General features: G+C 37.7%; 1 protein-coding gene across 5 annotated transcripts in view; it reads right to left on the reverse strand.

The window, feature by feature from the left end:
* Positions 1-17,526, reverse strand: part of LOC149151296 (lysine-specific demethylase JMJ17-like) — a 288,744-nt gene that overhangs the window by 241,741 nt on the left and 29,477 nt on the right. For all 5 annotated transcript variants that reach the window (XM_089445770.1, XM_089445773.1, XM_089445769.1 and 2 more), the window contains exons 4-7: positions 3,962-4,019; positions 3,618-3,754; positions 637-798; positions 403-489 (exon numbers count right to left, since the gene is read on the reverse strand). In XM_089445770.1, the coding sequence (XP_089301896.1) occupies positions 403-489; positions 637-798; positions 3,618-3,754; positions 3,962-4,019 (444 nt within the window). The remainder of the gene's footprint in view (positions 1-402; positions 490-636; positions 799-3,617; positions 3,755-3,961; positions 4,020-17,526) is intronic.

The raw sequence follows: 17,526 nt of genomic DNA on the forward strand, positions 1-17,526 counted from the left end.
TTCTACTAGTCTACTATACAAAACAAATTCATACAATGATAGAAACGGATAATGTACTGTCAATCAGTAACACACAAAAATACATTCAAGAAGAATATGGTGTTTTCCAATGCAAACATTCCTAGTGGAATGAATCCTGTGATCAAAATATTTGACAAAAAATTATGCAAATCCAGAAGGAATAACCTCCACGAAAGGTCTCCGATAGTAGCTAGCATAACTCTTTAACTGCAACAACACCTATGGCTATTATATATCTATTCTGGTCGTGTTGCAATATAAATTATACCACAATGTACATGCACTGGGGAGTATAATTCACAATTTCAAAACTGTAAACATGACTTGTGACAGGAATTATGCTTGGAAAGTTGCTTGTAATTAAGTACTCGGACAAAATACCTGTAGACAGACGAAAGCACCTGGTCGACAGCTGCACACAACAGCAGAAAGATGTAGAAAATATCGACATATGATACATTCCGGATCCTGCAGAAAGATGTTTCAACCAAAATACAATCAGCCTTGTATAAGATAACCTTTGGTTAGCAAAATAAACAAACAGCCAATTTGATTAAAAAAATTGGAAACTCACAACAAGAAGCAATATCTGCAAATATATGTTTTATAATGTACCTCTTCAGTGCCGCCAACATGCTCAGGATACTTTAGAGAAGTCATTCGAGAGGCTCTCACAACACCCTTTCTCCAAAGTTGTTCTCTATGGATGCGCTCAGTATTGATTACACGAACAAGCTCTTTCTTCAAAAAGGGCAGTGCCTCTTTACTACAACCACTCTGTATACTCCAGTACATTTGTTAAATTAATTACTTCCAACAAAAACATTGAAAAGAATTATTAACAATGATGATGTTTGTAAAACTTCTTTTAACATTTATTAAGGGAATCCTAAAGATTCTGTTCGTTATAACAGAATATACAATGATGTCACATATTGAGAGGAAAGTCTAACAAAAAAAAAGAAAATTTAGGACGAACGAGAGTACTGTTTGGAAAGATGTACTTCAAAGTGCATTGATGACCGTATACAGACACTAGTTCTTGAGCTGGTAATTAGCACTGATAAATGAGTTGCAAAATGCAATCAAGGATGCAGTAAGTAAATTAGGTGGCACATATTCAAGGCAGAGCAATGGAAAATGCACTTCAGTAAAATGCCAGTGCCAATCAAAAATGCATTTCAGTTAAATGTCAATGCCAAGCAAAAATGCACTTCAGCCACATGCCAGTTCCAAGGTGAAGAGCACTCAATTTCAAGGTCGTAGAAAATTGTTGTTGTAATGGCATCCCAATAAAGACACCCACCCCATCCCCAACCTCGCCGCACCCCACCCACCCCACCCCACCCCACCCCTAACACTCACACAAAGCTCAAGTCCATATCAGAAGTCTAGAATTGCTGCTTCACTATAAGCATTACAAAACTTGCATAAGTATTTTGAATAAGTGAAGAAAGTGGATGAAATTCCTAAGAAGGTTAATTTTTTTAAAAACAAAAAGAACAGATTCAGCCTAAAGGTTAGAACTACAAGTCAGCTCATTTTTAAAATCTAAAGAAAATTAAAGATCTGGAGGAAAGAGGTGAAGACCAGCATAATCCTTAATGTCATCTTGTGGCAACATCAGTCTTAGATACAAAACTTGCATAAGTATTTTGAATAAGTGAAGAAAGTGGATGAAATTCCTAAGAAGGTTAATTTTTTTAAAAACAAAAAGAACAGATTTAGCCTAAAGGTTAGAACTACAAGTCAGCTCATTTTTAAAATCTAAAGAAAATTAAAGATCTGGAGGAAAGAGGTGAAGACCAGCATAATCCTTAATGTCATCTTGTGGCAACATCAGTCTTAGATACTAGTGTATCTTCAACAAGAACATAATAAGCATTGAATTCTAGCTGACCAAGACACTCAGAACAAGGATATTAGATGTTAGACTAAACTGTCAAATGAAGATATAGTTCAGATTCCACTATATTTCCAGTTAGTGACATTCACTTTATAGGCATTGTGACCAAAACACACATACTCAACAAAGATAGAATGTCTTCAAAAGAGAAATCGTTTAAGTTGTTGAGGAGGGGATGCTATTGGGAAATCCTCATTAGGAGGTCCAAGTCAGTAGGGGTTAAATAGTTGCTTCACTATAAGCATTGCAAAATTTGCAGAAGTACTTTGAATAAATGAAGAAACTGGATGAAATGCCTAAGGAGGTTAATTTTTTAAAAACAAAAGGAACAGATTTAGCCTAAGGTTAGAAATACAAGTCAGCTCATTTTTAAAATCCAAAGAAAATTAAAGATCTGGAGGAAGGAGGTGAACACCAGCATAATCCTTAATGTCATCTTGTGACAATGCAGTCATAGATACTAGTGCATCTTCAACAAGAACATGAAAAGCATAGAATTCTGGCTGACCAAGACACTCAGGACAAGGAGATTTGATGTTAGACTAAACTTTCATATGAAAATATAGTTCAGATTCCAGTATATTTCCAGTTAGTGGCATTTGCTTTATAGGCATTGTGATCAAAACACAAATACTCAACAAAGATAGAATGTCTTCAAAAGAGAGAAATTGTTTAAGTTGTTGGGGGGGTGTTATTTGCAAATCCTCAGTAGGAGGTCCAAGTCAGTAGGGGTTAAATAGTTGTTCCCTAACCATCACACATATAGGACCTCCAACAATATAGGAACCCACCTTTCAAAGAGTTATATTAATGTCCAATGAAATTATTGTGAATGTTGTGTTTCATACCACAAGTCCATTGAGCGGTTGTGCATAAGTAAACTCCCATTCCATTAGTTGCTGGTTCATACGTATAAAAACTAGCATGCTGTATGATAAAATTAATGCATTCTTCTTGTTCCCGTGAATCTTATACCTGTGCACTCACACCCTATGTCACACAAAACTTCTAGAAACCCAGCGTTTTGGGTCGTACCTGTACCCAAAACTCTGCTGAAACTCGGCCGAAACTCGACCATCATATAATCATCTCTGAGAGTTAATATAGACTTGTTTTTCCTTCAAAATTGTCATCTATGGGTGTTATTCCCCTTTTTCTTGCAAGATAATGTGTTATTCACTTATTTATATTTATATGCATATATGATGTTTCAGCTGACGTTTCCATTTTTGGGAGGTTACGTTTCTAAACATACCCATTTCGGAAACTCTGAAACCTTTCGGTGTTTCATGCAACTTAGCTCACATCCAATTAAGTCATGTTCAAAAGCATACTATTCTTAATCTGTTTTGTTGTCACTATCCGAAAATCATAACCATGAGAAAACCCCACGTTCAGCAAGATACTGGATTTTGCTTCAAATCCTTTATTATGAAAACCAAAAGGAATATACAAGAATATATAAAAATACCAAGAAGCCATTTTTACACATCAACACAATAAAAGACATAATATTTTCACTAAACCACAACCCTTTGATATAATAAATAGCAACACCCTACACAATATAACCATCATTTTAAGATACTAATGTCATACTTTCAAAGGAAATAATCTATTACTTTCAAAATTAATAAGATAAATAAATATATCCATCACATAAATCTAAGAGAGCTATACAGAAAGTAACCTTTGCCACAGCATATAACAACTCATCATGCGACAAAACTGCAGACTTGTGATACAAACGGTACAATTCCACCGCAAATCCACCATGTGGTAACCAATCTGCAGGAGCAAAATTCACAGCTTCTGCACAATTCAATCCTGCAATCATGCACAGTTTGAGATCATTAACAAATAATTCACACTTTCAGAACCATTCTTGAAAAACAAAAAACATGTTGAAAAGAAAATTTTACCCAAGGAATATGTTCCTCGAGATTGCTAACTCCAATGGCATTCATATAATTATGCACAGTCAAAATATTTGAAGAGTTAATTGAACTATCAAGAAATCCAAAAAATACTTACCACAATTGAAACCCCCATGAAACGACCTGGGAAAAGTTATAACAAAGTTACCAGGCTCCTGCAACATTTGGATCAACAACATCAAATTTCACATCAGAAAGATAGAAGCACATCCAATACATGTAGGAAAGTCAAAGGGTTCATTCCCACATAACAAACAAAAGACAATCAACTAAATCCATTCAACCAGAAGGAAAAAAAAAAAGTATATAACAAGCTATCAAAATAACAAACATATAAAACTGCGAGTCCAGCAATATGCAGTAAATGTGTTCAAGAAATGTAACAGCAGGATTACTTCGAGAAGTTTCAGAAGCTAGGTATGTGCCACCTAATGTATAAAGTTGTGAAAATCTACAAAGAAGTCCACCTAAAATTCATAATTACCATGAGTGTGAATTTATGTAATTTGTTAGTATAATTTTAACAAACTTTATCATAGTAAGCAACATTTTGAAATGTCAATTTTTATAAGTTTAGCGTTACACTGATGCAATAAGCATTGCACCTAATTGCTTTACGAACATGTACACCTAGAGAGGGAGATATGATGTTCTGAACAAGGTATGATTGAAGCAACGCAACTTGTATCAGCCAACAAGAAGCGGATCGATACCAGAAAGGGTCGGATGAACAATGCTAACATTATGATGGCAGCCACTACCAAAGTGAGATAGACTAGGGAATCTCCTGACGCCAAAAGACAGATCAGCAGCTCCAAAACCCTCACCAAAATGGACAAAAATAAGGTTCAAACTTCAAACATAGAAATGGGGAAGGCAACAACCACAAACCTTTCAGAAAAACAGTAGGAAGAGTGCAATTATTGATGCAAAAGTAGACCCAACCGAGAGGCAAGATGCACGGCAAGCCAGTGGGTTGAAGAGGAAGACTTTGTAGAGCACTAATTCATTGCCACCTAAATATTTAAACAGGAGTAACGATCTGTTCCTCTAACCTATGCCTCAGTCCAATTAGAACATATATGACTAGTCGTAGGAAACAATGATGAGATAGCTTAGGATTAGTGACCAAATTTCAGGTGAGTAATCCCAGGGCCAATAAAGTAGAGAAGGTAACATTTGGAACAGCAATCAAAGCACATGCACATACCCAAGGGAAATGGATCATGCATATAGGAACACCCTTAAAACTCGAAAATTTACAGTTAATTATTGATAGTTTAATTTTCACAACAGAAAAAGGCATTGTGTATTTTGTTAGTGTTTAATAAACATACAAGCTTAAGGTTAGAAAATGCAAGTAATTAAGAGACCAAAGTAAATATAGAATTACAATATTAGAGATGTTGTTCTGAAAAGAAAAACCACCAGAGTGCATACCCATGAATTTCTATTTATAAATCTTAGTCAAGATAACACTATTTTTAAGAAAATGATAGGAGATGGCTATCAATTAGTTCCAACTTAGTGTCCAACAGTGGATAGACAAGATGTGTTGGAATTCACAATTATACTGAGAGGGGAAATGAATCAGTAAAATGACAATTTTTACCTATTTAATTCCATTCAAACATCAATCTCATAAACTGAACAATACAAGATATACATGGAAACTCTTACAGAAAAAACCTACAAAGCTTCTTAATATGAAAGATCTTGTACGCGCCAACCTACTCTTACATCATTTTTTAGGCACCAACCTACAGGAGACACCAATCCCCTCTTCTGCTTTGTAGGAACCAACCTGCAGGAGGCACCAATCCCCTCTGCTGCAAAATTTGCAAGCACCGACCTACTTGCTTGCTTCTTCACAATGTTTGTTAGTTGCTTCCGCTTTCACCAAGTCTGCCTGTTGCTTCTGTCTCCACCAGCTCTGTTAGTTGCTTCTACCTTCACCAAATGTACCTGTTGCTTCTTCCTTCACCAAATCTTCTTCTCCCAAAGCTTGTTGCTTTTGGCTGTTTGAAGAAGATTTCAGCAGCATTTGGGAAGCCTAACTTTCTTCAACCATATCTCCAAAATTATAGTGAATCATGGTTGAAAACTTGAACCACGGGTACATGAATATCTTATATCTATAGCCTCCAAGTTTCACGGTCTGAAACATCCCAAAACAAAAGTTGTAGCGAAAATTCTCGGCTGGCCTATTTGAAGAAGACTTCAGGAGCATTCAGGAAGCCTAACTTCCTTTGGCCATATCTCCAAAATTACAGTGAATCAACTTCTGAAACTTGAAACACAGGTACATGAAGATCTTTCTATAGCTCCTCCAAGCTTCATTGTTTGAAACATCACAGCACAAAAGTTATAGTGAAAATTGTTAGCTGACCTTTTTGAGGCAGATTTCAGGAGAGTTCAAGAAGCCTAAGTTCCTTCAACCATATCTCTGAAATTATAGCGACTCAAGGTCTGAAACTTGAACCCCCTATACAAGAAGATCTTCTTTGTAGCTCCTCTAAGTTTCATGGTCTGAATCATCACAGAACAAAAGATTTAGTGAAAATGACAAGATGACTCGTTCACTCCATAAGTCACATTTTTGCTTCCACCTTTAAACACCAAGAATCACCGCAAAAGTTATTCCCCATCTCCTCTTGCCACCTCAGATCTGTTCTTCGATGAATTGATGTTAACATGAATCCATATTGCCTTGTACATTCACTTATGTGGCTGACTTGTAAAACTACTTGTGTCAGCATGCTTGTACTTTGGATGGGTCATCCTGATGAAATCTTTCATATCTCCTCATTCACAAGGAGTTGGAGGGAATGCCATATACCAATGGAAAGATCTCAGAATAAGCTTTCCAACTATATATCCTATGCTCCAATTTGAGTTAAAATGCCTTCAAAGATAGGGTATCCAAACAAGGCCTCCCTGTACTTTGGTTTGGGTCACCTTGACAAAAATATTTCATATCTCCTCGTTCCTATGGAATTATAAGGAGTGGTGTACATTGTTGGAAAGGTCTAGGATTAAGCTTTCCAACCATATATATATTATGTCCCCATTTGACCAAGGTAATTGGAGTAAAAATGCATTCCAACATATGGTATCCAAATGGGACATCAAAAATCCAAAAACAATATTTCCTGTGAAAATTCGACTAACCCCGAATCCTATTGTAGTAACTGATGCTATTTCTTCTATTTGTTAATTTAATTAAACAAATTATTTCTTGTGTGCTATGGCAAATATCGAAACAAATACACTACAACCTTCACAAAACAAATACTGCAGAAGAAATAAAAACACTGCAAGAAATAGATGCACACACACAATACACATTGTTACTTTTGGACTAAGTCCCCGGAAAAAACCCAACTCGAGAAAACTGCTACAGTGGACCTAATGGTTAAGAGCATGTGTTTCCTCCTAAGAGGTCACAGGTTCAAAACCAGAGGGAGGTAGAGTATGTATGCCTTGATAGACTTAGCAGTCAAATCATTGCACGAAGGTGGGTCCCTTGTCCCACAAACAAGGGGGTCTCATACACCAATTTGGTTTCTGAATAATAATAATTATGCAGTAGTGAAAATCTAAGTACAAACTATGGATGCTTAATCTAGCAATCCAAACAGAGAAATAACTAGCAATAATAACTAGTGAGGAAAATTTCTCACTCCACAAGTGATCCCACACTTACCTCAGCTCGAATTGAGTTGCTCTTTGCTCCCTCTGCGCAGTCACTGCGTTAGCCTATGCAGTTACTGCACCCCGCAAGCTCGTAAATGTGTCTCCTCTCAGTCTCGACAGCTTTTGTCTGGGAAACTAATACTCTTTGCCTCCCGACCCTCAGTCCAGCTTCTGAGTCAGCATCTCGACTTCTCCACAGCAAAATGGAAATCTCCCCAATAGGGTTTTGCGCTGACTCTCTGCAATGTAATCACCAGAACTGGAAAAGCTTCCTCCAGCCTCTCCATCTCTGCCCCTCTCTCATTGCTTCGACCTCACTAAATCACTTTCGACAACACACAACTGCTGCTCTGGAAATCGATTTCTCAACAAAATCGAACTATACAAGTGTGTTCTCCAAGCCCCATCGACTTTCTTCTTATAATCCTCTGTTAAGACTTCAACAGCCAAGATTAGATCTTAATCTATGGCTAGGACTAACTAGAGGTCGATCTATGTGACTTTCCAGAACATTCACACCATAACTTAATTAATTCTGATTTATTAGCCATGTTCCCTAAGTTTAGACTTAGGAAATATTTAAAAAACGACTAATAATCTAATTAAGTCATCTCTAGGTGGAATTTTAATAAACGATTTCGGGGTTTTGGAGATATCATGTATTCTAGCGTCTCCACAAAATTTTGTGGCTAGAACACATCTGATGCTACAAAAACTAACACTTCCTCTTAGCGAGGAATGTGTTCTAGTGCTGCAACCCACTGAAACAACACCCTATCTCTGCATCATCTCCTGTCACACTAATGATGTCTGGTTGTTGCTGCCCAGCAACCACTGCGCAACTCTGCTATGTGTTGCATTTGTGTTGCTATTGACTTTGTTGAACTGTTGCCAACACAACATCTGCACTTCAACTCCCTCTCATCTGTTGTTACTGCAACTCCAACATCTGCAACTGAAAAGCATCCTAAATACTAAATCAACCGTGATCAGTATGACGCATCTGTCACCCAAGTCTATGACTGTTGCTAGTATCTGCGTTGTCACTGAAGCATCTGCGCTGCTATTGACTCTGCACTGTGCCAACTGCACTGCTGCTAACTCTGCACTGCTCTCCCCAGCATCTGACATGCAACTAGACTCTGCATTTGTCACTCTGGCATCTGACTACATCTACTGCCACTGATCCATCCTGCTACTGAATATTGTGGGCCCCTATAACAAGGTATTTGATTCAAGAGGTGGACCTCCTCAAGAACCTTGCAGATTCGAGTCTCATACTCCTAGATCTGGTGCCCCACTATCTCCTTTTGAGCCTAGCCCCCGGTTGGGACTCTTCTTTTTTTTGCAACTCACACTAGACAACTCGCACTTCCTCCGTCATCTACCTTCAGCAACTAGAAGTCGATTTTCTGCCCAGATCTACATTATGGCTACCTCATACGGCCTCCTCTGGCAATCACGTACGGTCATCCCTGCAAAGCTGCAAAATCTATGAAACTCAAAACTGGAGAAAATAAACTCGAAAATCTCCCTCTTTCCTGTTGCTCGGTTGCTGGATCTGCTACTCGCACTCCCTTCTGGAGTGAGAAGATTTGCTCACAACTACTACCAATATGCAACTGGAAAAAATTAGATCTCTAAAACTCGAGATCCCCTGAGAGAAATTTTCCCTCTATGTGCTTTTCTTCCACCCGACATTGGCTCTGCTCTAGCAAACTACTAGAAAACCACTAAATCCAGCGAGACATATGCTCTACAAGGAAAATACTGGTTGCTCCTTTTGCCTCTGATAATCCTCGAACTGGAGAAATCTGATTTCTCTGTTGCTCTCAGAGAAATCAGATTGTTTTGTTTGGAGAATATCACAGTTCCATCAATTTTGAAGTTGAATCCCTCCTCAATCAGAGAGAGAGGAATACTACTCATCCCATGAGCTTATCTGTCGAGTCAACACCTTTTGGCCAAAGTCGAAGAGCCTTCAACCTTAGATTGTTGAGTCCCGGGGTGCTTCACTTTTGAAAAATACAATGTTGATTCACCCTTGTGCTAGGGGTTTTTTAAATATGGAATGTCCAGTGGAGGAGGGCATTGTCATAGTTCAAAGCAATGGCCCCTGGTTCATAGGCAAATCTAATTGCTATATAAGACCATCGGCATTGGACTTCACTCAACATACAGATACATCATTGTCAATCCTAATCTCAGTGAAATGTTGAATCTTTCTATGGAATATTGGAATAGTAATTCTTAAGGGCATTGGCAATGCCCTCTGAAATAGACCAACCTAGAGATTGGTTGGAGATAGGACAGACTCTTCCATGTCCTAAACCTACACTAATATTGATTTGAGCAAGGGCCTCCCTAGCCAATAATGTTAGATTTTCATGACCAAAACCAAATGCAAGTGTTGGATTATGAACATAATGCCTTTCATTGCAAGACATGTTTTGAACACAAGCACTTGGCATATTCCTTCTGAGAAGGGAAAATCCATCTCAAGTAATAACATTAACACATCATTTGCCCACTTACTTGAATGACAGCAACATTAACCACCTTTTGTTGGAGCCAGTTAATGAAGAAGGGTTCCTGAGCCAACTAATATCATAGAAGTCCCCAAATTAAATTGCAATCGACAAGCACATGTTGACCAACTTGTGGCAAATGAGCTAAGCCTTGCACCAGATTATCTCCTGCTTGGAAACCCTCCTAGGGGTAGTCAAAAGGGATAAAGATGTGCGATTCAAATAAGGAAAACAATTCAATCCTTGTGGGCAAGACTGACAAAGAATTATGAACACAAGACTCAAAGATTCCATCAATTTCAAAGCTTGCTACAAAAGGTGGATAGAAATAAAAAATTAAAAGTAGAAGAACGTTGGCAACATGAACTATATGATAATACAAACAAGAAATCACAAAGTTCCCCGCCTCAACAACAACAAAGAAGCCACGTTAAAACCTAAATGTAATAGCTCTTATGACTTTGGCCTATCCATTTTCATATGGATAGCAATCATTTAGTAGATCTAGCTTCGGGTCAGCTGTAGAATATCAAAAAATTATCACTTTAGCTTAGTATAGGGGTTAACTATTGAATAACTCACCCTATATATACTCTGCTTGGTTGAATGCCGCAACCTATAACATATCCGATATTTCCATGAAAATAGTTTTAATCAAGACAACAGTTATTTAATTTCCAAAAAATATTTAGATAATAATTAAGGCCAAACTCCTCCCAACCATATCGAGAATTGAAATCCCATGGAATCATCAACTAAGTTATCTAATCCACAAAAAGATTTGCATGGTTCATTTTTGGAGAGATTACCAAAGTTGAAATTCATTGGCCTTTTGACTCAAATTTTGCAACTTCGAAAACAAACTCTTCTGATAGGCCGCAAGAAAAACAATGCTCCAACTTTGGATGTCATTTTACTCCATGTATGAATCTTCTCCTTGATTTTGTAACTCTCTCCCTCTGCAAAACATCAACCAACTAGCAACATCATACATGTTTCCAATCTCACTCTCATCAAGTCTCCAATCTCTGCATATTCAAAATACCTTTCCATTTTTCTTATGCCATTGATTAAATCCACAACCTTGAGTCTTCGGTTGTCACTAGAAATATACTCTTTAGCATGGCCTTCTAATTCTTAAGCAAACTAACCAATTGCACCAATATATCTCGACTGGCAGTTTCTATTGTCTTTTGTTTGTTTTAGGGTCCCATCCTCATTTGCATTAAAAGGCTTGCATTTGATTCTTCAATTCATCTTCTCAATTGCCACAATTCCTCACTAATAGCAGCCCCAACCCCTATGTGAGCCATTCGTATGCTTTAATGACAGTTGAACTTTCAACAATACTCATTTACACAGATATTCATCAAATGCTCAAAACCCAAACTCGCACTGCACCAACACACCCAAATCCCAAAGCCAACCTACTTTGATAACAGATAATGCAATAGAAATCTTGAACAACCTTTCTACTCCATTAATCAAAAACTTGCACTCACACCTTAAATGACGGCAGCTTCACATACAACAAAAACCTTGAGTTTTAACATAGAATTCAAATATACTTACATCATTGGCTTACACATACAAAAAGTATATAAACTACAAGGTCTTGTTTATCCAACCACACACTAACTCAATTCTACTCATCCAAGACTTTCGACTCTCAAACTCCTCAATCCCGACTCCCATCTCTCTATTACTTGGGACATTTTTATCCCATTGTTGCCTACCTCTTTACATGGTTCCTTTTTCTGCTCTCTTATATTTTCTTGCTACAATCATAACTCATGTTTTCCCAATGCTCAAATTCTTCCTTAAATGGTATTTCATATTTCAATGCCCACATGATACCTGTCACATTTCTACTACCTCCTTTCCTTTTCTTGATGCACTTGGTTTCCCAAAGCTTTGCATCCTAGAATATTCTACAATTGTGACACTTCAACAACTCTCCACAAATTTGTGTCTTCAACAATTCTTTACAAATATATGCATTTCAAAAAGCCATGTCTCAAGCCATTCTCCTAAAAAATTGCACCTGTTGCAAATCCACCATGTTTTTCTATGAGGATTCACTTCAACCACTCCAACATTTTCACGAGTCTATAATTCCCCACCATAACATTTCCAAACACTATCAGTTTTACAATCATGCATTTTAGACAGCAATATATAGGAATTCATTGCAAGACTTCGTCGTGGAATGTTAACCAATTCAGACTCTTTCCACCAACAACCCAAATTTATGTGTCTACTTTTTTCACAATTTTAACTTAATCTTCTACTTGCAATCTGCATGCAACCCATATGTATGAGGCATTCACAGATTGAAACTCTTCCATAAATTTCGCCAAAAAAATGCTATCAATGGTCTTGAATCACCGTCAGCGTTCCTTGCTTTGATGTATCATCGAGGGGGGCCAAGCTCCCTTTACATATTTTTGTCAATTGAATAGGTCACACCAAGAGAAGTTCTATTATAAAGTAACATAAGCCCCCATTCCCCAGCAGTGACAAGTTGTTAAATCTTGATAAATGTGTATCTAAAGCTTTCATCACAATTCAAGCACCATTAATATATTCCTCATTATGTTGGGCTTTACTTCATTTTACCTATATGCTTTATATCATAAAGCTAGCATTGTTGAACATAATTTCTCCACCAAGGTTGTGCAACTTGGATAGAAGAATAGAATTAGTTAGAATGTGTGTAAACACATAACATTGGCAACTAACTCGTACACATGAACATTAAGGAATGTTCAGATATGTACTCAATACTATGCGTACAAAAATTACAAGGAGATGATTCAATTAAATATTTAGGGGAATGCTCTTCCAAGGTTACCTGGGAGTGGGAGCGACATTTTAAGAAGCTCCTGGTCCGAGAGCAAATTTTTATATAATATATATATTTATATATTTTGATGCATATATGTCAACAATGTTGGAAATACTGAGTGAGGGGGTGAATCAGTATTTCTTTTCAACTGATATTTTTACCAGTTAGATCACTTATATTTAGAACACAAAATAAACAATAGGAATAAATGCTTTTATTAATTTCTTCTTTACAATGAATCAAGTACAATATATGTAGGGCTCCAACCCTAGATGAAGACACTGACCTTCAATCTTCTAGGCTCCAACCTGTATTTGCCAAGCACCAACTTGGACTTCCAAGGCTCCAACCTTTGTCATTTTTGAGGCACCAACACCAAGGGCTCCAACCCTATATCCGGTTCAGGCTCCAACCTGGTTTCTTGAGGACTCCGATCCTCTAAGGCTCCAACCCTATCTTCCAAGGCACCAACCTTGTCCTTTTGAGGCTCCAACCTCTTGGGTATCCAACCCTTAGCTTCACTTTGTCAAGTTGTATTTTGTTATACTTCACAGCTCCCAATGTCTTCTTCAATGAGCCCTATCTATCTTCGTCTCACTGTAGTCTCCATGTTATGTCACCAATGACAACCTTGATCTCTTCACATGCAGGTGTCTTTGTTGTCCTTCATGGCACCCAATCAAATTCTCCAAGTCACCTCATGATGGTTTATGCATCATGGTCTTCAACGCTGTCTCCAAGACTACTCACCAAAATGTCTTCAATAGTGTCTCCAAGGTCAGTCAAGGCTACTCAACAGGAAGGCTCCAATCTGGGATCTTCTTCAAGATCACTACACAATGACTCCAAACAAGGTCTCGACAAGTTCTTCAAAAAGTGTCTTCAATAACCCTTGCCTAAGATATCTCTCCATGAGGATGCTTCAAAAACTTCACTATCCAATATTGGTCTTCACAATGCTTGCCCAACAAGGTATCTTTAATAGTCTTCTCCAAGAGTACTTTTTGCCTTCTTGGCCTTTCACTTAGAATTTGTTGCAATCAAGGAGGTAATATTGTACCACAGTCACGGGAAGATCACAATCTTCAAGCCATTGATATTATGTTTGTTGCACTATACTCCACCACTGTCTGAGATCATAAGGTGAATCTGAGCCACTGTGCAACTGTGTTATACCCTTGTTTGAGCCACGGTCAAGTAATCTGAATAACAATCATATTGTAATGATCAGCTCTGAGGCCGAGTATAATCCGAGCATTGTACCACAGTGCTATTACAGGAGTCACAGTCCAAAGTTTTATTTCTGAGCACAGTCACTGTAATAGGCTCCACAAGTCTGAGGTTCAGCGACAGTCTAAGCACTGTAATGCTATCACACTCTGAGCCTTCTTTCTTCACAGTCCGATCTCTCTTCTCCACAGTCCAAGCTATTTTGTACACCTTTGTCTGAGGTTTTGTTCCATATTGTCCGAGTTAATAAGCCATCACAAAGTTGCATCAACGAATAATATTAAACCCAAAATTTAAGCCTTTTAATCTTCCTCCTTGGATGTTCACGAGTTGTGAACAGTAGCTTTCTTGCCATGTATTGATCACCGAATGCTTGGTGAGAAACTAAGTCGAAGTACTTCTATTTATAGTGATTTTTGCCAATAGAACCGAAGGGACACGTCTTCATAAAGTGCGCCGACATAGATGACAAGTGTAGGTTGGCTAGCCTGCAATTTCATACTTTTTACCTTAAAAAATCATTATCTCATCAACCGCTGGGTGTTTCGGTGCAAGAGCTCATTGGAAAGAGGAAAGAACCCTCTTTAAGATGGTATAGGTCCCATGTTGACACGTTGCCTCTAAGGTCACAAAAAATATTTTTCTTTGTGACTGTCTTTAAATTTTATGTATAAAATGTTTGGGACAACATGAGGAATGTTTGGGACAGTGTGGCTTCTTCATTGTTATCAATGTCATCATAAGATCATAGAGTCATCATGTAGGAGTGCAACATCCATGTAGCATCATGTATCAACAATGTCATCATATACTAGTGCAGTGATATGTCATAGTGCAGCCTTTATTAATTTGTTATCGGAAAAGCTCCAAAGTAGTCTTCCAACCATGTCATCAAGACCATTATCAAGTGTGGTCATTCAAGAGTATGACATTATCACGTGTATGGCTTCATGAAGTATAGTCCTCCACATCAAGTGCTTGTATATTGGCACTTAGGGTCTATATCACCAATCAAGGCACATGCCTTAAGAATTCTTCATTAATGGTTTGACATTTTCATGCCTTAACATCTTCATTGATGATATCCTTGTCAAACAAGAGTCCTGACATCATCACCTGGAACCAGGCATCTCAAGAATATTGACATCTCGGTCAATGCCATATTGACATCAATGACAACCTTGATTAACAAACAAAAGCATGTAGAATGATGAATTAGATATAAAAAGCATAAAAACATAGATTGAATCATATAACATCAATCATCTAGAAGTTATAATCTTCATCAACTACATCCACAAGTTAGTAACATACAACATATTGAGTCTCATGATTCATCAATCTTAAAGTTTCAAGCTTTCAAAATTCAATATATAACATTTATCATCATTGATCACCAAAGTTGTACTTGTAAGCTAAGTGTTCATTTAACCATTACAATAAAGAATATCTAACACGAAATGACATGTTATAAAATGAAATGAAATGAAACAACTTTCAACTTTCACGAAGCATCATATTCATAATTCATTACCAATGCCTTATAATTGCCAACTTCAAACTTCAAACTTAAATTGTCATATATTGTTTACAAAAGATTTATAGTAAATATGAAAGAGTCAACAGTTATAAAAACTACTAGAAACTAGCAAAGACAAGTAAATCTATTGTCTACAACTTCCTCTTGCCACCATGAGAAATGTCTAATTTCCGAGCAGGTCGTGGTACTGGTGGTCTTCTAGGAGTCTCCTCTCGCATACTCGTATGACCAAAACCAGAAGGCACATGCCCTCCATGTGAGGATGTAGACGAAGGCGACGGCAGCAAGGGAACAATAGTTGGAACTCAAGCACTGGCACTGCTACTAGATGGTGGGCTCAAGGTGGCATGGTTGTCGTTGCTTCATCATCATCTCTCAAAATTTCTAGTTCCAACTCTATAAGATGTATAGTGCCATCCTCCAAATTATCATCCTCTTGGTTGTTGTCCCAAATTTTATATGTTGGATCCTCATAAGCTCGATCACAATAATGACTCAACAACCTCAAGTTGTAGTGCACATAAACCAAACTTTGTTTGTTTCTTCTCACATTATGTATGAAGTTGTAGGTGCTCCAACACCTTTCTACAGAAGAAGTATTTACAACCTGTGAGAGAGTTTTTTTGCCAATTTTGGGAAAAGTCCCATTACGCCATATGCTTCCCACTATGTGAAAGCATCAAATTTGTATCTATCTTCCATTGCATGCAAAGAACCGAACAAACCAATGCAACTGAAGTATCTGCCTAATTCAAGACGTAGATTAGCACACTCGTCCTTATCAAGTGCCAACTTATTTAATGTTTCCATATATCCTTTAGATACCTTTGGATCCTAACCCCACCCCCAGGTGCAGGTTGGCCCAACCAAGATGGAGAGTAGTATTTTGGCATAAGGATATACGCTAAGGCATGTAGTGGAACATTAAGTTTATTCCACCATGCACACACACAATTGTGAATCATTGTATACAAGTTGGGATCATTTTCCTGAACAATATCTTTTATTTGTTCCAACATGCTATCCATCTACTCGTACACCTCGTCAATCATTGGTTTATCTATATCTGCAAAACAAATCATGCTATAAATGGGCTTGGTGAATTGCAATACTTCCCTCACGTGCCCAAAACAAACCATCAAGAGCAGTGCTCCACCTGTTCAAAACCTTGCTTGTCAGCTGCATTTGGAGCCCTATCCTTTAATTCCAACCAGTGTTGACTTGATACCATGCTAGTCAATGACTCTCTTACCTTCAAAAGGTGCATGAAGGTGAGGTAATAGCTCGCAAATCTAGTCTTCGCAATCTTCAACAACTCCAATCTTGAGTGACGGCGGAAAAGGCCATGGGTATTGCTATGATTTGTAACAAATTTTATCATTTCTTTGCCTCTCTTGTACAAATCACCAATCCATTTGTATTGTTGGTTTTTGTTCTTAATAATAACAAGCATCAAAAGGTTCGTTGTGTAAACCAAACACCTAGACCAAAATACATTGGGGTATTTATCCTCAATATTTGCTCATGTTGCCTTACAATTAGCAACATTATCAGTGATGACTTGGATGACATTGTAAGGCCCAATACGTTCAATTGTTTCAAGTAATGGTTCTGCAATGTTGACGTCAGTCTTAAACTTCTCTGAGTAATCATACGCTAAAAGGAAGATGGCATGCAACTCCCTCTAGCCCTCTGACACTATCAAATCTTGTCTCCTTTATGCATGACCATATGCAGTGGTACCCATAAATCGAGGGTGGGACTTGCACGTGTCTCTGTGAGGAAAAGGTCGCAAGACCCAATAGCATCTCGAAGTGTAC

This window comes from Pinus tabuliformis, chromosome 9 (genome assembly GCF_031772625.1).
Source record: "Pinus tabuliformis cultivar Carrire ecotype Pingquan chromosome 9, CPIR1, whole genome shotgun sequence".
Taxonomy (NCBI): Eukaryota; Viridiplantae; Streptophyta; class Pinopsida; order Pinales; family Pinaceae; genus Pinus; species Pinus tabuliformis.